Raw genomic sequence first — 20,351 nt, 5'->3', positions numbered from 1 at the left:
ACTTTGTTCGGATCTCTGTCTGATTATTATTTTTTTTCCTTATTTTCTCCGATAAGCATGTCCGGAATTCATGGAATTGGATCTGATCGGATGTCGTCTGCGTTTTGCACTTCCAACTCCCGGTCACAAAAGCCACAGTTAATCGCGAACTAATTAAATAACGAAAAAAAATATATATTTTCCACCGGGTTGGGTGAAAATCAATATCGACGGTACTTCCAGAGTCAATTCATAACTTTTCTTGGGATCTCCCTACCCAGTTTATGTAATTCATAACTTTTCTTTCGCCTTGTATATCAGACCTAGGCCTCCTTTTTCCACCAGAAAAAGTATATAATTATTGTCTTGCTTTTTAAATTTCAATATTGGATATAATGATATCTCACTGTCACGTCTTTCATTCGTTAATAGGATTCACATTCAACGGGGTTATCATCATTCGCCAAGATGCGTGTGAGCGTCGGTATGACTCATTCAGTTCTTCTTCAAGTCTAAATTAGCTTTCAACTTGAAGTTACCATGGATAGGTTAATTTTCCGGTCTCGTGAAAACGCATTTTTCGTTACAGGATCAATATAGACTTGTTCAAATCATCGTGTTTTTGCTTCAAAAGTTATACAACCGTGAAATCATTCTAAACATCACAACCAACAAGAATCGGATATTCAAACTCGGTTTTTTTGAGCTCAAAATGCTGGAGAGCTAGGAAATCTTTGGTGATGGAATGGCCTTTACACCAGTGGAAGGGACAATTCTTCAAGTGGACACAAAGCGAACGACCAAAGATGAAAGGGGCGCATTATCTTACTGTTGGCTTGGTAGGGATGGCAGTGGGTTTTCGTAAATGGGTATTTCATCTATCCCAGATCCTGATAGGTCATTAGAGGGTTCTTCCCGTTAGGTCGTGGGAATGATTTAAAATTTTTGGTGAAAATCATATAGGATTTGGGAAGGATTCATGATTTTATGCTAAAACTTATCTTAAACCTGTTAAGCAATCAAATTACTAAAATGACATTCGTACTTATCCATATTTACAAAGCAACCTTGTCGTCAACTTATGTCTGCAGTGTTTGCTCGTCTCATTTGATTGCTCTATATCCTTCTAGTCACAGTCGATGTTGGATATGCTGCATTTCTTTTTTAGCTTCTATTATTGCTACGTGGCTTGCTTTAAATAACAAACTCTATTATTGAAAGAATTTTATATCTCAATGTTTCTATTTCATGTCTCCCACTCTGAGCAGTAAGCATATATTCACTCTTTTCTATTTCGAATACTTTTTATGTTTTCCTTTTCTTTATTTTCCTTTAGCTTTAGCTACTTGGCTCGTTCTTCCTTGATAAACTTGATATTGATGCTCTTCATTAGTGGAGCTCAATGTGTTTGACAAATGTATGAGCATTTGGATATTTCATTCCAATATAAATTTATGAAGTTTTTTCTACGTATTTTGGAAATGTCTGAACACGGTGAGAATATAAATTGGACAACTTATATATTGTACTTGAATACTTATTGTTATTTTAGACCATTTTATATAAGTACAATGTTGTGATAAGTCCGTATAACAATTTTTTTCTTTTACAATTTTTTCTAATGGGTGAAAAGAGGGTACCAGTGGAAACCCATTAAAATAGCGACAAGGGTTTGGAAAATTTCCTTTAAAATACTAATGGGTTTGAGAAGGCTTTGAGATTACTATTTCTCAATGGGTACGGATAAAAGATGGACTCGGCCGTCCCAAACCCTTTCTCGTTGCCACCCATACTTGGGACGTGACCTTAAAATCCTTCGGCACCCATGCAAAGCACTGTTGAAGTGGCCATTCATCGCCACTTTGTGTATGCATTGCGGGGGCAAAAAAGGTATTGGCATTGGCTCGGGATGGGCATTGACTCGGGATCGCAGCTCAAAAGAAGTCTTTTAGACCCGAGATGTACTTACAGTCCATCCAAACTCACCGGTCTCAAGAAAGCACACCGACTGGTGGCGAAATGTCATACATTAACTCCCAACTAGATTTCAGACTTTCAACTCACCACCTTGAGAGTCAGTTCAAAGGAAAGGAAACTGGTCATTCTTCGGAAAACTGAGGTGGTGTTTGGTTTCATAGTGGGATTTTAGAATTGTGATTTTGATTTTGATTTTGAGTGGTATAAATAGGACCCACCCTTTGACTTTGTAAGAGTCATGTTATTTTGTTGTGGGAAAAAGTAATATAAATGGAATCCACTCTTTGACTTTGTATGAGTTATTTTGTTTTGTAGTGGGTAGAATTAAGTTAGAATTGTGATTCTAAAATACAATTCTGAAACCAAACAGAGCCTCTAGTAAACTTAAAACTCTAATCCTGTTCCTATTCTCAGTTTCAAAACACGCACCGCAGGTTCAAGTAACAGAGTGCGGCTAGACAAGGAAACTCACCGAGATCCCCAGAGCTTATACTGTAATAAAACCACACTAATGCCTCACTAGATTACAACCGAAGCTCTCGCTATGTATCAGCTAATCCCCAGGAATGACCGGAGATCTCTGAGACAAGAAAGACTCAGACTGCTGACCTTCGTAACTCTGCTGCACCATGGGCAAAATTACACCTTTCCCCGAAGGTACAAGATCCTTTGGCAAAATTGTCACACAGCTTAGTCTTGTAGTTGCTCCCTGAAGGTGCAGGCCCGCCCTGTGACCCATGGCCCTTTGCATGGCTGGACATTGCACTGACATTTACAATCAGCTCCCTCACGAGGGCACTTGCTTCCTTGATCTGCTCGAACGTGCCCTCGAGTTCGATGTTCCTGAGGGAAGGGTCAGACTCATGGTCACGGATGGAGAGTTTGGCCCCTGTCTGGCGGCAGATCTGCTTTGAGTTGACTCCACCCTTCCCGATGATAGCCCCAGCAAGGGAAGCATCCACACTGATTTTAGCCGTTGCTGAAGCCCCGAAGCTGGAGACAGGTCCCCCAAACGATGGGGGTGGCAGCAGCTCCATTCTGCTGCCAAAACGGGGTGGGATTGGTGCCATGGCCCGGGGATCATCAAAGGATGCCGCCACAGGTTTCCCGAGTTCCCAGTGGCCATGAGCGAAGTGGCACTTGTCACCAAACTTGCAGCCTTCAGCTGTGTTGTATTTGTTGCACATCCGTGTCTTAACTGCTGGTGAAGAAGAACCATTTGGGACAGGTGGTGGGCCTGGCATGGCCCTGGAAGGCGGAGGGACAGCTGGCGGTAGATTCATCATCTGGGCAACCGCATTATAACCGCCGGGAACATAATGAGAAAAGTGGCAAGCTTCGCCAAATTGACACCCCGAAGTGCTGCAATCAAAACCCTGCTTCAGCTATTGCATGACTAGCAACACCAGAATGCTTCCCAACATGAAGCAGAAAGAGTGTTTGAAACTTATCATCTTTTTAATCGTTTCTCATCTATAAATGATAATAATACAAAAACTATCCTTCCTCGAATAGAGGTACAGATCCTTTTTTTAGTAGTAAACAAAGTAAATCTTCTGATATATCATATAGCTCACTAAGAGACCTCTATTTCACCGCAAAGACAAGAGCGACAACCCAGGCAGGGTGGTTTTTTAAGCAACATGAACCAGTCAAGCATCTCACTTACCATTACATGAGTGGATTCATGAGTTCATTCCCATTAAGTAATTAGAATAGACCAACATCATAGCACAACCTCATCGGGACATATAGAACAACGGGAACAATCACTCTGAACACAAAAAGTATCAATAATACCATACTGAGTCCAACTTTAATCTTTTCATGCTTCATGATAGAGTGAATTCTCCATTACTTAGCATTTCTTAGCTTGATTTAACCAAGGGTCAAAAATGTACCTGTATAACAGCTTAATAACCAGTTCATTAGTAAAACCACATAATCTTATCCATGAGAATTATAAATTAAAAACTTTTACAAGAACTTGTCAAATTGCTTGAAGCAATATGCAATTTTATAGCATTTCTTTTTTAATGGGCAAAGATATTAACCTGAAAAATTTGGTGCAAGGCTTCAATTTGCTTCCTACACCGGTTGAAAAGGACTCCGTTTCTGTTGCAAAAAGTTAATTACCGCCTTTCAGTTCAATGCCTTATTTTTTAACCACATATTCATAATTGAGAACATTAAAGTTTATCAAGCTCAAATATGATAGAGCAAAGAAATAGTTGGGATGGCAACTGGGTTGAACATTTAAAGACTTCTGATAATAGTTAGTCATCTGTGAAGCACATATTTAGCAAGTTCCCTCTTTTCTTGGCAGAATAAGTTTCAAAGTCTTCCCAGCCTTATTGTTAGTGTTGTCACATATTCATAACTGGATGGCTCATAGATTCAGAACCAAACTTTTCGTTTCTTTATATTTTAATGTTTCCCAAAAATAGCTACTGCATACACTTACTTTAGCGCACCTCTGAAGGTCAAATCAATTCCTAGGAAGATGATGTTTATGGATCCCCAAAAAAAACAATTCCTTGTCTTTAGTTGGAGGAAATTAATGTAATTCAAATGCTTGGAGGATCTTCTGCTGTTAAAAAGGTTAAGGTCTTAGTAACGGGGTCATAGAGCAGTTGGATTCCGCTATGTGCTTATGGGGTTTGCACAGAAAAGACAAAAAAAAAAATGCCATCTTTAGAGCTAAAATCTATAATGGCAAAATATTACCTAAAAGGAAGAGAAATTATTGGAGTCAATTATTGAACTCAGCATACATATTTTGTATAAGAACTGACAAACCAATAGAATCGAACTTAATCCCATCAGACAATCACAAAGCCAGTAACAATGACTGAACTCCTATCATAGGCAAATCTTCCCATAATCATAAATCTATCAACCACGTGCTTCACATTTACCATAAGACTGAAACTCTTACCAATATGATAATGCAACATCTAAATCTAAATTAGTTTTAAGAGCAATAGTTCTTGAATTTGAACTCAGACATGTGGTCATGTTTTCCAAGCTGCTGATGAAAGTGAGGCTTCTCATCAAAAGCTTTCCCATTTACGATACGCAATGCAACAGTAACCCTAGAGACATAATCACTACAAGCCCAAAGAAGCTCCTTTGAGCTTAAGGGTAAAGCATATGAACAGAGCAGGGCAGGTGAAATCAACAACATGGATACAGGAAAAGGGAACTAACCATGTTTGGACTTCTTGGGACCGCCATTAGCAACCAAGCCAGCTTGAGGTCTCCCCCTCTTGCGGGCTTCCATCGAAACCAAACCGAAAGCCGAGATCCAAGAAACAGAGGTGGAAGATCGAGACAGGTGACGAACCCAGCAGAGAGAGTCGCAGCGTCGACTCCTCAATGGATAGAGAAAGGAAACCCTAGCCGGAACGACCCCGTTTAAGTCGGTCGGGGAGTGACAGTAGCCGAGTGGATGCCCAGCGACAGCGAGAGAGAAAGAGAGAGAGATCCAGAGATAGATATGAGAGAGAAGCAAAGCAACCCACAGCTGACATAGGGGCTCTGTGCATCGATACTAGAATAACAGAACAAGAGTTTCATAATTTCACTTTAGCCACTAAAAGTTTCTGTTGGTCTCAATTTCCTCCTTCAGTTCATTATTTCATTTAATTGTACTGACTCATGCTTCCATGATGATAAGTATTTTTCTTCTGTGAATTTTGTGTCGTACGACAGACCATTTTCAATGATCGAAAATAATTCAAAACAGTAGTATTTAATATCTACTATATTTGTTCCAAACCTCATAGTTTCTTTTTACATACTCACAAATGATACATAATAGGAAAAATTATATGATCTTACTGCTATGACTTTTTCATAGTGCGTTTGGTTTCAGAATTAAAGTAATTTTGATTTTGATTTTGATTTTGATTGTGGAAAATGACAAATGAGATGTGATTATAAATTTGACTTGGAAAATGTGTGTTTTTATTGTGTAGTGTGTTGAGTTAAAGTTAAAATTAAAATTTTTTACTTGAGAAATTTGTGTTTTTGTTGTGTAGTGTGTTGAGTTAAAGTTAAAGTTAAAGTTTTTTAACTTTCAATCCAAACGGGTCTTGAATGTCTAGTTTTAGCGATTTTCACCGGCATTTACTCAGTATAAATTTGTAAAAATGTCTAATTTCATGTCCTACAATTTCCTGTATCTCTCGAGGGTTTGCGTGATGATTCTCCAATAATAGAAATTGCTTTTTTGATTCCAAATGAGGCTTATCAAACTACCTATTAATGGACGTTGCACGGACTGGGAATGAATTGAGAGAGCAAAAACTTTAGGAGCCAAATGAGGAGAAAGTTTAGGGGACATTTTTAGTTTTAAGAAATATATTATAGCCACATAGAGATCGTTGACTTAGGGCCCATTCCGGAGGGGGTAGCCCATTGGGTTGAGAGCCCATTGAAGTGATCGATATTGAACGCAGAAGCCCAAAATCCCAGACATGCAGGGGTAGAATCGTCATTTCGCAGATCGCCATAGACCCAGTTCGATAGCCTGAACAGTACATGACACCCGCTGTTGTAGTCCCACTCTCTCCAACCTGCGGCAATTACAAAGTTCCCACCCAACAAAAACCAAACTTCGATTTCATCGAAAGCTCCTGTCACGGCCCTCGTCTTCGTATAAATCGAGAGGGACAACCCTTTGCTCATCTCTCAGAGTCCACTCTTCTTTCCGAGCTCAAATCTTGCGGATTAATACAGGTGAGTTCTTCTGATCAGTCATCTCCGCGATATGTTTTCTTGGAAATGTGCTTCTTTTTCGGCTCCCTAATGATGGGCTTGTGATCATTTTCTGGTTTGCCTAATGTTCCTTAGTGTTTCTCAGCCGGATTCGCCGATGAATGACTTGCATTCACTGTTTCGAAGTTTTCCATTTCAGTTTGCAGGGGGTAATCTCGATGACCCTTTTAGATGGGCGAAGGAATGCTATGATGTTTTGTTATGTCATAATCTGCTGACGTGAAGGGTTAGATTGAATAGGGAGATAAACAAGGGTGGAGTTGGGATTATAGTGTTCCACTCGCAGTCACTGTATCTCTTTAAGCTGGAGCTTGTTATTGCCCTTTTTTTTTTCTCCCCCTATTTGATATGAACTGAGGAATATTATTTCTAGAAGCGGCCTTATAACGTACAAATATTTTGTTTTCTTAGGATTTTGACTTTGTTGTTGGGAATTTAGATTCGTGATCATGGCCTCGACTGCAACTGCTGGGACCCATATGGCTGCTGTTAAGCCTGGAATTTCTTACCAGAAGTCGTTCAAGCCAAGTATAGCAGCTCTGGGTGTGGAGAGCAAAAAGGAAGCCTCTTGGACCAAGCTTGCGAGCTCGTCCCACATCTCTTCGAGACAGCCCATGTTGCAGAGCTTTGCATCAAGGCGCGTGAAGCTTGCAAGAGTGACCACAAAAGCAATGTCTTCTGCCAATGAGAGCAGCCCGCTTCCTGGATTGCCCATTGACCTGAGAGGTCTTTAATTATGTCCTCCCTCTGTTTTTAAATCAACTGAATTGAATGGGAGAAATTATTGGTTGCTCTCAAATGTCCATGTTTTCAGCCTGCCAAAACTTGACATCGATGTTGCAGTTTGACAGATGAGCTAATAAATAAGAGCACTGTTGTGAAATTTCTGTTGGTTTTGAGCATAAGCAAGTTTGTTTCTCTCTGCAACCAGTAACTTCCCTAGATTGCAGTAAACTAAATGTCTTATCTGGCACTAGAAGAAATTGATTACCCTGTGTGGACAATAGATGATAAGGCAATGTAATGGAAGCACTTGTAAATTAGAATACTGGGAAATACATTCCATCTCTTGGAATGTTTATGGAGATCTTCTGATGGTCGGTATATTTTTGTACCTTGTAGGCAAGAGAGCATTTATAGCTGGTGTTGCTGATGACAATGGGTATGGTTGGGCGATTGCAAAATCTCTTGCTGCTGCCGGTGCTGAAATTCTTGTTGGTACCTGGGTTCCCGTAAGTACATGATAGATCTGCTTCCACAACGCGTGGCATTCCTCAAACTTCCATAATTTTTTGTCGGTTGATTCAATATGATAATTATTGCAGGCCCTGAATATTTTTGAGACGAGCCTTAGGCGTGGAAAATTTGATGAGTCACGAGTGTAAGTAAACTGTGCTGCTTGGCTATAGTTGCTTATATATGGTCGCATGGTATCTGCTAAGCCTCCTCCACCTTTAATGTGCTTCTCCAGGTTGCCTGATGGCTCTTTGATGGACATTACCAAAGTTTATCCACTTGATGCGATTTTTGACTGCCCCGAGCATGTTCCTGAGGATGTAATGAGCTCTCCTTATTATTTCTGAGAATGTCGTTTTGATGTCAGATGTAGTGACTATATTCACTTACACTACATGGTTTTCTGCAGATTAAGAATAACAAACGCTATGCTGGTTCCACAAAATGGACTGTTAAGGTAAAGACTCTCTGTAACACCTCTGGTAACAATATTTGAAATGATTATGAATATGAACTTGCTACATAAGAAATTCGATGTTCCCATTGCATGTTTCCCATCAATATGTATACACGATTTAATAAATAATACTGACACAAAATTTAGTTATATGGTTTTCTTTCTTTCTGGCGAACACCTTTCTCTCGATCGGTATAGGCACAGCTTCATTATTAACATAAAATTTTACTTTTGTTAGATTTCCCAAGTGCGTGATAAATAGCAATCTCAAATTGGCAAGAAGAGTTTTACAATATACTTTTAAACAATTGTTGGAGGTCTTCGTCTGAAAAATAGGCTCACTTTTGGTCAAACAGAAAGAAAATTTGAGCTTCTTATACTAATTTTGAATGGTCGCAGGAAGTCGCTGAATCTGTCAAAGAAGACTTTGGAAGCATTGACATCCTCGTGCATTCACTTGCTAATGGACCAGAGGTGGGGCATATTGCTCAATCTCTTCTCCTTGAATAATACCCTCTGAAAATGGCTTGTAGTTACTGTCATTCTCTTTCACAGGTCATCAAGCCTCTGCTTGAAACTTCTCGGAATGGATATCTCGCTGCAATCTCGGCATCGAGTTACTCCTTTGTCTCTCTGCTCAAACACTTTGTTCCAATCATGAATCCAGGTACCATTTTCCACTTCATGCTCCCCTCGAACAGTAGTTAGTTTTGTGGATTACATTCTTGAGAATTATTTTTAGTTTTCTGGTCTGACATGTTCATTCAACAGGGGGTGCTACGATCTCTCTGACCTACATTGCCTCTGAGAAGATCATCCCAGGGTATGTCCAATTTGGTTGTTTTGAATAGTGTTCTCTGCATCTTCATATGTGATTTAACGTGGTCTATTTGCCTGTAGATACGGTGGAGGTATGAGTTCAGCAAAAGCTGCTCTCGAGAGTGACACACGTGTAAGTTTTCTTGTCCTTTGCCCATTAGCATTTGTCTCTCTTTGATGCAACTTTCCCCTAAATTAAATTGTTTAGAAAGTCTTGAAAATCTATTCTTAAAAATCATTTTAAGAAACACGTTTGAAAGCCTTTTTCCTTTGTAAAAGAAACATCAAAAGTTAGGGAAAGATAATTCCTGAAACTGGCTTATAAGAAAACCTTTTACCATGATGTTTAGGAAAGACTTCCAACGGGCCGCCCGATAATCTTGATGAATAATGATGTATATTGTGGAGATTGATCCATTACTTTGCTTGGTGCAGGTCTTGGCTTTCGAAGCTGGGAGAAAGCACAAGATCAGGGTTAACACAATATCTGCAGGTAAAATGCACGGACTCCTTGTATAAATCCTATGGCGTCACTCCCATGTTAAAGAAATTAGTCGAAGCATCCTCTTCGATGAGTATAACTAGAAGCCGAAAGATCTAATTTCTAACAATTAATCCTCGGGGAAAAATAAATTGCAGGTCCATTGCGAAGCCGTGCTGCCAAAGCTATCGGCTTCATTGATATGATGATCGATTATTCTCTAGAAAATGCGCCGTTGCAGAAAGAACTCTCCGCAGGTACATTTGCCTCTCTCCCTTACCAATTCATTGTGCATCTTCTGATATTTTGCCACTTTGTATGATTGGGCTTGTAAAGTTCCTGAAAGTCACTTCTAAATTGAAATTTCAATTTCCAGACTGAATTTTTCGGTAAAGGAGCCATTCTGATAACGATATCGACTGTTTTATTGCGCAGAGGAGGTGGGTAATGCTGCTGCCTTCCTTGCCTCTCCACTGGCTTCTGCCATCACCGGTGCAGTCGTGTACGTCGATAACGGTCTAAACGCAATGGGAGTTGGAGTCGACAGCCCAGTATTCGCAAACCTCGACATCCCGAAGTCTAAGTAGAGTAAAAGAGTTTGAACGAGAGAAATTAGTAAGAGGCGGACAGAGGATTGTGCTCAGTGAAATTTCTACTGGAATTTTGAATAATAGATTTGTCTCTCCCTTGTCTAGCTGCGTTTGATTCTTCCTGGTGAGGTGGAACCAATTTTCTTGCTTCGGTTTACTTTAACAAGTTTGTAATTCTCGGGATCGTCTTCGTCTTAGTTTTGCACTCATATCTCGCATGTGATACCTGCAATAGCTGAAATAACAACATAGCTGTATGTGCTTATGGTGGAGTCTGTTGGCAGTTGCCATTTAACTGATTCATGGGTTCCGACTTCCAAGCATACTTTAAGCTGGTGGATCGAGAAACCGTCAAAGTCTCGTGCGAAAGAATCTATATTATACCGATCCTTTATAGGTTTTTTCGGTTTTTCGTAAAAAATCTTGAACCGTTGGCCCTGGCAATTGCAGTGAATCAAACCGCGAGGACTTATCTTGAGATAGTGGCATAATGCAGATGGAAACATTCTATATCAAATCATTGTTGACTGTTTATTCGAGGCGGGTGATACGATTTAATTTGAAAATTTTTTTAAAAAAACAACGTTTGTAAGAAAATTCAGAATTCCAAACGATGTTGAAAATTAAAAAGGAACATAATTTATGGTTTCCTTCATCTGTCTGTCTCGTAAAGCCAAGAACTGACAAAAATTAAATCAGAGAAATGTTAAAAAAGAAAAATCCTTAGACGGTTAGGAAACCGCCACGTGTAACCTCAGCCTCATCGGACCGTCCCTCAGAGGAGAAATGAGTTAGCCAGTGTGACGGGACCCACTTGAGGATGGGCGCGTCGGATCAGCGCCAAAATTGGGCGGAATCTCCGCCCAATAATAGCCATCTCTCCGCCCTCCAATCTGACCTAAAAAATCGAACTTTTGATTTGATTCTCTTCGAATCGCCCGCCGGAGAGCCTCCACAGCCGCCGGTCTCAGTCTCAGCAATCCGAAGATGAAAGCGTCACTCAAGTTCCGGGACGACCAGAAGCCTCTCATCAGGGCCAAGGTCCCCCTCAACATCATCGGCCTCCCCTTCCAGTCTGGCATAGTCGCCGGCGAATCCAAGGAGCTCACCCTCAACCTCGGCACCTTCTTCGAGTCCGGCCCATCTGTCCGCGTCTCCTATCGCCCCAACGACTCCTGGAATCCCTTCTCCCTCGTCGTTAAGACGGGGACCGGCCCCTTCGGCTCACCGATTTCCAGCTCCATGTCCATGAGCGCCGAGTTCAACCTCCTCAACCGCGGCAATCCTGCCTTCATGCTCCATTTCCGGCCCAATTTCGGCGACTTCTCAGTGAAGAAGTCGCAGTCTTCAGTCATCAAGCCCAAGTCCATCAGCACTGAAGAGGATGCCTCCATTGAGGTGGTGGAGGCGCCCCCGCCGCCCCAGACCAACGGCAGCTATGTGCTGGATAACGGTGCCTTTTTTGGAAAGAAAATTGCTGCCCTGACGCCTGGGTCGCCTGCTGTGGCGTTTTCCGGTGTGCTTTCTGGCATGGAGGTGGCGGCAAGAACAGTAGTTCCAGTGAGGAGCCGCGCCGTCGTTAACTTCCGGTGGGGAGTCAGGGTTCCCGGAGAGGCAGGGAATGCTTTCAATCCCACGGGGGGGATTACCTTTGATAAGGTCCCATTTCTGGTGATGAATAAGATCGGGATCGAACATGTGCCAGAGGGTTTCAATTCGAAGCAAGAACCAAAGGGGCAGGAGAAGTCATCGGGAAAGGAATCAAATTTTCCCGGAGACAGCGATCTTGCAGAGGCTTGCTTCTCAGTGAAGCGCCAATTAGAGATACTGCAGGCTGAGAATGGGATGCTGAGGAAGGCCATTGAGGATCTCCGTCGAGAATTCTCTGCAAAGAGTGCCAGTCCATCCCCGCCAATCACTCATGACTCGGTGAGGTACCACGAGATCGAGAGGAACGGAAACAGAGCTCCTAGCGGCAAAACCGATCGGCGAAGCAGTGAGAAGAGGTCCACTGATTCTAGCGGTTTTGCTGGGAAATCAGTGGAGGCTGATGTGAGTGAGGAACTGAAGAAGGCCTTGAAGGGAGCTGGTGGGGCCTGAATCTGTTTAGATGCTCCATTGTTCGGGTTTAAGGCCTGGTCAAGTAGGCTTGCAATAGTACAGTAATATGCAGTTCGAGATTTTGTGTTTGGAGTGTTTCTTGTTAGCTTTCCATTTTATTGTAGCGTTGTTAGATATAAAGGAAGTATCCATTGTAGATTGCTTAGTTGCAATGATATTTTGGAAAATGAAATGCCTAAATAACATTGCTGGGTTATTCAAGTTTGATTCTCTTGTCTGTGTTGAGAGCTGACAGGTTAACCTTACCAAGACATTTGTAATTGCTGAAAGAGAAACAAGCTTTCTTAGTCTGCTCTGGAGGCCGTCATGAACAGACAACGAAGGAAAAAAACCCTCTACGTGCTTGCATAATGTGTATGTTGGAACTTCCGATGTTCTCATTAACAGAATATTTTAGAAGAAAATGTGCACCCTACCTATCGATCAGGTATGATTCGGCTGTCATATCACTTGCATTGGACCCAGCCCTTTATTTTTATAAACTTGATTGTGCATAACTTAACTTACTAGCCAATAAATTTCGGGTAGATTTGGGTTTCCGTGCAAAACAACGAGCTATGGAAGATGCTTCCGTGGCCTTGGAGTTTATATCCTGTAATATTGACAGTTTGACTTTGATCTTCATGCCTTTGCTACTTAACGGCGTCCCAAGTAAGACTTGCTCAGTCAAAATTAGTTCTTCTATTTCACATACTTTATACGTTAAATAATGCACATATATATACTTTAATATTACTGTGGAGATTTATGATGTAGTCTCACTGGGGCATTGGGGCTGAGAAGCGTGTTAAAAACATGCATGATATAATGGTGAGCAAAATGTACAGATTGTAAGTTCTGATGTTCAAACCTATCCCTTTATTATGCTAATTGTTATTATGAATATCCTCTTTTTTTTTTTTGGTTAAGTATTATGAAAATCGTCATTCTTACAACTGTAACTGTGAATGTATTGCACTAGCCCTCTGCATACAGAGGAGGCGGTGACATGATGAGACGCATAATGCTGGAAAAGAATGGGAAAGCTCTTGAGTTCTTTCCAGGGGAAGTATCAACTGATTGCATAACTGCTATCCAGGTATTGCCCGGTGGACTCATTTACAGTAGTTTACGCATATCTGTTTTTGGTGAATGGACACATTTGGGTCCTGGCTAATGATGTTGTCTAGGAAGCTTACTGAAGCATGGCGTCTGCACTCCGAAGCTCTGACATTATACTGATCCTGAGGAGGTCTGACATCACTAGGTAAAATCTATAAACTTGTAGTAATTGCAATTTTATTAAAAAGCTTGAACTGCTCAATGTTGAGCAGCTCAAATTGCTTATTACAACCCTCATTGATCTCGATGCAATGGATGGCAAGAGCAGTGTATCCCTATTGGCAGAATGTTTGAGTTCTCCGGATGTCAACACTAGCTGAGTAGAAAAATATTCTCACAAGAAGAATCTCTTTAGACTAGTATTTGCTTCCGCTCATTATGCGAGTTTCTTTATTTTCTGTCGCTCTCTTCTTGACTTGTAGAAAAGCATTGGCTAATGCACTCACAACAGCTCCATCAATGTGAGTCTTGGAAATGCCGGAATGGTAGCCCTTCAGGTAACTTCTGCAAATTGACTGCCAAAGGGGTATGGAAGTGAAGTTAATTCTCTTCACTGCTTAGATTTCACTTCTCTCAGCACCGACAGATTAACCCCTTTTGATAATCCACATTCCCCTTAGCAAGTTCCGACTTGGTTCTAACCTTGGCATATCATCACCAAAAACCTCGAGATCTGATCAGTTTACTCTGCTAGAGTTTTGGAGGGGATCAATCAACGGACCAGATAATTTCCAATCAAATTCAGTAGCTCGAAGACCAAAAATTCATGGTATCCATCGAAACAACATAGACAACATCATCAGTAGTAAGGTATGAATATGGCTCATTAACATTCTTTGATTAGAAGAAGGAGACTTAGTGCAGTGACATAAGGTGTCGCCTAGGACCAAGAGATTCTGAGTTCAATCCTTGCCAATGAGCCTTATAGACCTTTATTTCGCTTTATTTAATCTCCTTGTACTAGGCATATGTGCCTCCCTTATTACCCAAAAAACTTTCTTTGATTAGCTAGGCTTGGTTTGGGAGCGTTGTTGCTAAAACAAAAGTACTGAAATATAATTGCTGAAAAATAAGTGTTATAAGTAAAAGCGTTTAGGAGGTAACAATTTACAACTGTTGAAATTAAAATTAATACTTGAAATAGAAAATAAACAGAAGTGTACTGGAAAAAATCACGTTTCTAAGGGATTCCAAAAAAAGAGCCCTTAGATAAAGCTCAACGGCGAAAAGCCATTAATGGATCCAATGAAGCCCAAAGCTTCTCAGCCCAGTTCCTTCCTTATTTGAGGCCCAGCCCACGGCATGCGACTGTTGCGGGCAGTTAAAACTATACATAGACCTCTATAGATATGTCAGAACTTGGCCCTCTGAAAGAGGAAACCGACATGAACAGAGACCCATATTTTCCACACGACATCAAGGTTGGCGTCCGAGGGCCATGGGGTCGAAAAGTACTTAAACTCACATGGCCAATTCTACCAACTATGCGGCGGATTCAATAAGTATGAGGCCCCGAACATGGAAGAGTGCACATTCGCATCGATAAGAAGTTCTTAATAATCATACTTCAATTGAACCGCGTCGACGGATTGGAAGTTCAGACCGAGGATGGTGCCTAGATTAGGGCCACTCCTCCATCTTCCTCGTTAATTCATTGCCCTTGTCGGGGAATCGTTAGTCGCAAGTATATATACATCCATTTGTACAGATAGTTCCCTATCCCAGGAGTCAAAGGGACGATATGGGGCCCCGACAAGCTGGCAGATGAAATGGGACTGCTTCGTTTCTACCGAACCGAAGAAGGCTTCAAAGTTGAGTGTACCATTAATTAATTAATGCCTCTTTGGGGTGTTTAAAACGTAATAATTATATAAAATAAATAAATAAATCCTTCTAAGCACGCAGTGTAACTAAAAATTCTCCTAATTCAAAATTCTATTCACATCTATTGAGTTAACAGTCCTTGAATGTTGTGTAAATTACCACCCATTATTGTGAGCGAAATTTTGAATTGGAAAGACTTTTAAGTTGATTATTAGGAGGACATGGCAACACTCAATAATCATATAGATTCTCGATCAAGTAATGTCATTGTTTAATTGTCATGATGAATGTCGTAGAAATAATAAGTTGTTTTTGGCGTGATTAATTTGGTCTACAAGACGTATGCATAATATGTGCATGGTTTGGTTTAAATTAGTTTACTGACATATAGAGAGACAATAAAAATGAGGATTAAAGTATGCGATGGACCGAAGGGGCCGGTGCTAAGGGACGCGGTTGTCCCCCTTAAAATTTTGACGTGTATTAAGAAAGATTAATTGTACATTATTCTTCAAATTTTTGACAAAATTTCTTGTAATATCGCCATATCTAGTTCAAAAAGAAGTATATCCTTGGTCCCTTAAGGACCCCTCTCCTCCCAAAAGTGCACCGTCCCTATTGCAGTATTCTAATTAGTATTCTACTTGGGCAAATTCTATATATGGTGTTAGTCATTGATTTGGATAATGCTCATGTTTGGGTGTCAGAAGTTCAATGCCCACACTCACGCCAACGCAAATACAAAATTAAGAAAGTTTAGCAAACATACTTAATCAGTTTATTAGACCGTGCGTCGCGCGGATTTTATAAAGAAAATTTTACTGTAAAAGTTTAAATATGAAAACAATAATTGGTTTGAATTTATAATTTATATTAGCATGTAAAAAGTTAGACAATCAATTCAAACTTGTAATAACAAAAATTATTAAGTAAGGAATTCATGTAATACATACATCATTGCGATTATCAAATTAATTTATAAGAAAAATTAATCTAAAATTTGAATACTTTTAGATAAGTTCGTTAGTTATATTTTATGAAAGAATAAGAATCATTTAGAGTCTATCAAAATTTTGAAAATTCATTATATGCTTGTGCTCCTTTGTTATAAATTTGAATAACTTTAGATAAAAATAACCCGGTCACTAGGACGAGGGTTTTACTTAATTAAGTTTTTATGAGATTAGCTATAATGCTTAATTTTTTAAATTAATTTTAAGTGTGTAAGTATAAATGATTATTTATTTTTTTAAAATGGATGAATATATTTATTTGTAAACGATATAATAATAAGTGATTGAAATATTTTTCATATATTTTTTAATATAAATATATAGTGAAGAATTAAAAACGTGGTTTTCTTTTCTAATTCTGACCCGACAGGCCAACCAATAATGCTAGCTGATCCTCATGTTTCGAGGGTTATATCATTCTTCAAGACGTTACATTTCAGAGGACCTTGTCATCCCAAGGAGGCAAGAAAAGATTAAATCTTACACATGGTTCAACAATGCAGTTCGAGCTTTTAGATCAGTCGAGCAAAATTTTCATGGAATTTTCGCATATATCTGTAAATGCTGAACTAAAGGACAGGAATAAGCTAGAGACAATTTCGATCGATAGCTTAGTTATGTTAAGTAGTAAAAGGGTCGTGTGGATGGATAGTCACGTGAATCTGCTATAAGCTTCATTTTGGTTTGGCAATTGCAATTAGCAGCACAGGGAATGGGACATTAGAAGCTTATAAAGACTGTTTGATAATAATCCTCTGTTCTCCCCTCTTATCATTTATTTTACTTTACCTAATGAAAAGGCACTCGACCCTCGAGTGTATGATCGAAGGCAGAACTCATAATAAGAATCAGTTGTGCAGTAGGCAATTGAGTAGCATATGATGAAATACCGAAGTGCTAATTTGTTACGCAATGATATGATGTGATAAGGGAGTTCAAGGATTGAATTCCGCTATTAAAGAAAAAGATACAAATAAAATGTTCTGCTCTTTGGATTATAATATTATTGGCATGATGGATCTAAAATCTGGTGTTTATCTCAAGACCACGATCTGCAGTCAGTGAAGTACTCCACTCACCAATACATCATCTTCTCATAAATCAATGCCGGCCCCCACCGTTTGCAATTATGAATTGCATCTCTCATTCTTTTAGTCTATTTCCACATCATATATATGAACTTATGAAGATAATCGACGGTTGCCGGAATCGGACGGCTCTCTTTGCCTTCCTGCTCATAGTGAACATCCTCTTGTGCTCTGAATTAGCTGCTCATCATCACAGCAGACCAAATCCTGACAACGCGAGACGAAGTTATTGGAAGGGCTCTAGGAAGCTCGCCATGGCCTCGATGAGCAACTTTTCTTCCAGGAGGCTGGTGAGAGGTGCGGGCAGCGCGCCAGACAAATCTATGGAGACAACAAGCATGAGGAAAGTGCCTGCTAGTGGACCAAATCCTACCCAGAACAAGTGACATCGATCAAGATCTGGATGTAACGGATTCGAGCAAGCGTTCTGCATAGCTCTTTCCTCTCTTGTAGGATCAATATTATCCCTTTTTCGTGTTCCGGGCAATGTTCTTTTCTGTTAAATATACAGTAGAAGGTGTACTTGCATCGTGTCAGATATTTTGTACATAAAACTAGATTGTTAGAAGCATAGCTACTCTCTCCATTTTAGGTTATGATGATATGATTCACAATGATAACCAGTCAAACACAGAAGACTAACCAGTCTGATGATTGAAGAAATCATCAGACAATAAATCAACAGCCACCGGTCGACATCATATATGAGTAAAGAAGAAGACCGTGCGAAAAAAGAAAAGTACGACTTAATTATGAATTTCATAACATGTAATGATACTGATGTATCTGGATTATTAAGTTAAATGACATCGAAAAAACGAATGTATAATTTTTTTTTTATTTTTTTTCCTCTAGGAAAAAGGGATGAATAAAGCGACCTTTCTCGTTTCCCCAAATGTCTATAAGCTCGACAGCTAACGAGGTAATCAAGGTAAATTCAAAGTAGAAAAGATAGCTCACCCGCTACCCATATGTCGGGTAAAGCCTGGACATGCGTCCAATACTCTTGAACTGTTTAATGCTAATAACCCCATTAAGACATTGCTGATTAATTAAGGAGGTCCATTAACTTTATGTTGAGAGAGTGAAAATTGTCAGACAAGGACCAGTAAAGTTTTGAAGCATGGAGGTGATCAATGTACAGATCTAGATAAGGAGCATTCTGCGGCTAGAAGTGCCTACTGGAGAACGGTTAAATGGGAAAACTGATGCCAGAACTCTAGTTATCAACTGAGAAATGTTCAAAGAGGACACTTATCATGCCACCATTTATCGAGAATGGTGGATTACAAAGACGAGCGAGGAGGAGCTCGTCGAGCCATCATTAAAACAAAGACGAATCGCAATTTCCGCAATGATCCCCTGACCACGCACAATCTTGGCTTTTGAACCAGACAAAAAGCATAATGCAGATTGAACACGATTTTAATTTACAGAGTACAACCACCTTCAAAACTATGCCAGCTTCTATATAGCTATCATTTCCTGAAACCTGCGATCGGATTCTTGCTTCTCCAAAATGAACTTCTGGTGGCATTTCGCGATGAAGATGTCGGCGAGCTTGTCAATCTCATCCGCACACTCTTCATGAGCAGACGTACCGTTGTCACTAGACTCTTCACCTGCATGTGCATTGTCCTTCTCTTCTAGCCATTCCAGGTACTTCGAGAGCTGTGAATCTCCGCTGCTGTTGTTGTCCTGATCCGCTGGCTCCATTGAGATCATGGAATCCCAAGTTGGGTCGTAGTAGTAGAGGTGGCTCGTCGAGAACGGAGCTGGAAATGGCTGCACGTGCGAGGAAGAAGCAGAGCACCAGTTGTAGTGGAACCGGAACGAGCCTAAGTATATCTTCTTATTCTTGCTCTTCTTCGCCGGGAGCATGAAGTGAATCTGGAATTTGTCTAGTTTTCTCTGGACGGCCTTGACGAGGAAGGATTTTGCTCTGGAGAGGACCCGAACAATGCGGCACGCGCACGACAACACGAGGGTGCGCATTGGGTTTTTTATCTCAGTCGAGATTAAGCTCGAGGACTTGGGAGATGGCATTTTCATTGATAGTACTTGAGCAGAGGAATTTGATGTGAGACTCGTACGAGTGTTGAACAATGCTGGGGCGTGCAATAGCAATTTATAAGGTGCCCAAATTACCAATTTGCCCTCTTTTCCGGGGATTTGATTTAAAGGGACGTGAAGGTATCTATCCATACACATCTCGTTGAGGGCCTTTTGGCCTTTTTCACTTTTTTTTTTTTTCTGGTTTTTGTATTTGCATTGACTATTGACCGAGTGGTGATTTTGCTGGAAATGATACGGACAATTACATATATATATATATACACATAAACAAAGACCTCCTTGGTCAGTGGAACCAATGAAGCAAAGACGAGACAGCTCATGGTGGTATACATATATACCGATACGTAGTGATACGGTCGAAAAATCGACCGTAATCAAGAGTTTACGCGATTTCATTAATCTATATGCCGAACTCTCGGGATGGAAGAATATGAAACAATTGTCTATGTTAACCAAATGCCTTTACACAGCAAAAAGATGTGTTTGGTTCCCATGTGATCCATGTATAGGACCCGCCACCTGTGTTCAAATTGGTTGTAATTCGAGTTTACTCTAAAATTTTTTAAAGTAATAAAGCAAATTTCCCAGAAATTTACCTGGGAAAGATTAATTTAGAAATGCCTGGGATAAACTAATCCGGTCATATATAGGTAGGTTGTTCCAACTAATGGTATACGTATGCTGATCATAATTTTCTCATATTTGTGTGTCGCAGGTATATCGTTTTTGGTATCGTGTCAAAAAGCGTAAGGTTAGTATTGATCGTGATAACGAAAGTTCGCAATATCTTGTCTTGTTGCATGTGTC

The 20,351-nt window shown here is 40.2% G+C and overlaps 4 protein-coding genes across 5 annotated transcripts; 2 read left to right on the top strand and 2 right to left on the bottom strand.

Annotated features, from left to right (window-relative positions):
• Positions 1-2,249: 2,249 nt before the first annotated feature.
• LOC116209319 (zinc finger CCCH domain-containing protein 31-like) lies at positions 2,250-5,494 on the bottom strand. Its single transcript, XM_031542924.1, has 3 exons — positions 5,167-5,494; positions 4,011-4,071; positions 2,250-3,318 (listed from the first exon to the last, which is right to left on the bottom strand). Exons 1-3 carry the CDS (start codon positions 5,237-5,239, stop codon positions 2,553-2,555), a joined length of 900 nt encoding a protein of 299 aa, XP_031398784.1. The 5' UTR covers positions 5,240-5,494; the 3' UTR covers positions 2,250-2,552.
• A 1,003-nt stretch (positions 5,495-6,497) lies between these two features.
• On the top strand, positions 6,498-10,593 carry LOC116209347 (enoyl-[acyl-carrier-protein] reductase [NADH] 1, chloroplastic-like). Of its 2 annotated transcripts, none has more exons than XM_031542958.1 (13): positions 6,498-6,699; positions 7,178-7,464; positions 7,861-7,970; positions 8,064-8,119; positions 8,210-8,294; positions 8,384-8,431; positions 8,831-8,905; positions 8,987-9,098; positions 9,203-9,254; positions 9,332-9,383; positions 9,686-9,743; positions 9,890-9,988; positions 10,167-10,593. In XM_031542958.1, the coding sequence occupies exons 2-13, from the start codon at positions 7,188-7,190 to the stop codon at positions 10,316-10,318; spliced, it is 1,176 nt and encodes a 391-aa protein (XP_031398818.1). In that variant the 5' UTR covers positions 6,498-6,699; positions 7,178-7,187; the 3' UTR covers positions 10,319-10,593. The 2 variants fall into 2 exon arrangements, with proteins under 2 accessions (XP_031398818.1, XP_031398819.1); XM_031542959.1 differs by having other exon boundaries at positions 6,506-6,699; positions 7,150-7,464.
• A 558-nt stretch (positions 10,594-11,151) lies between these two features.
• Positions 11,152-12,652, top strand: LOC116208579. Its single transcript, XM_031542102.1, has one exon. It carries the CDS (start codon positions 11,309-11,311, stop codon positions 12,419-12,421), a length of 1,113 nt encoding a protein of 370 aa, XP_031397962.1. The 5' UTR covers positions 11,152-11,308; the 3' UTR covers positions 12,422-12,652.
• A 5,995-nt stretch (positions 12,653-18,647) lies between these two features.
• Positions 18,648-19,582, bottom strand: LOC116207258. The gene has a single exon (XM_031540163.1). The coding sequence runs from the start codon at positions 19,518-19,520 to the stop codon at positions 18,936-18,938; it is 585 nt and encodes a 194-aa protein (XP_031396023.1). The 5' UTR covers positions 19,521-19,582; the 3' UTR covers positions 18,648-18,935.
• Between the last annotated feature and the right edge of the window lie 769 nt (positions 19,583-20,351).

Source organism: Punica granatum, chromosome 5 (assembly GCF_007655135.1).
Source record: "Punica granatum isolate Tunisia-2019 chromosome 5, ASM765513v2, whole genome shotgun sequence".
NCBI classification, from domain to species: domain Eukaryota; kingdom Viridiplantae; phylum Streptophyta; class Magnoliopsida; order Myrtales; family Lythraceae; genus Punica; species Punica granatum.
Note: the sequence above shows the minus strand (reverse complement) of the source record. Positions and strands in the feature narration are given on the sequence as shown.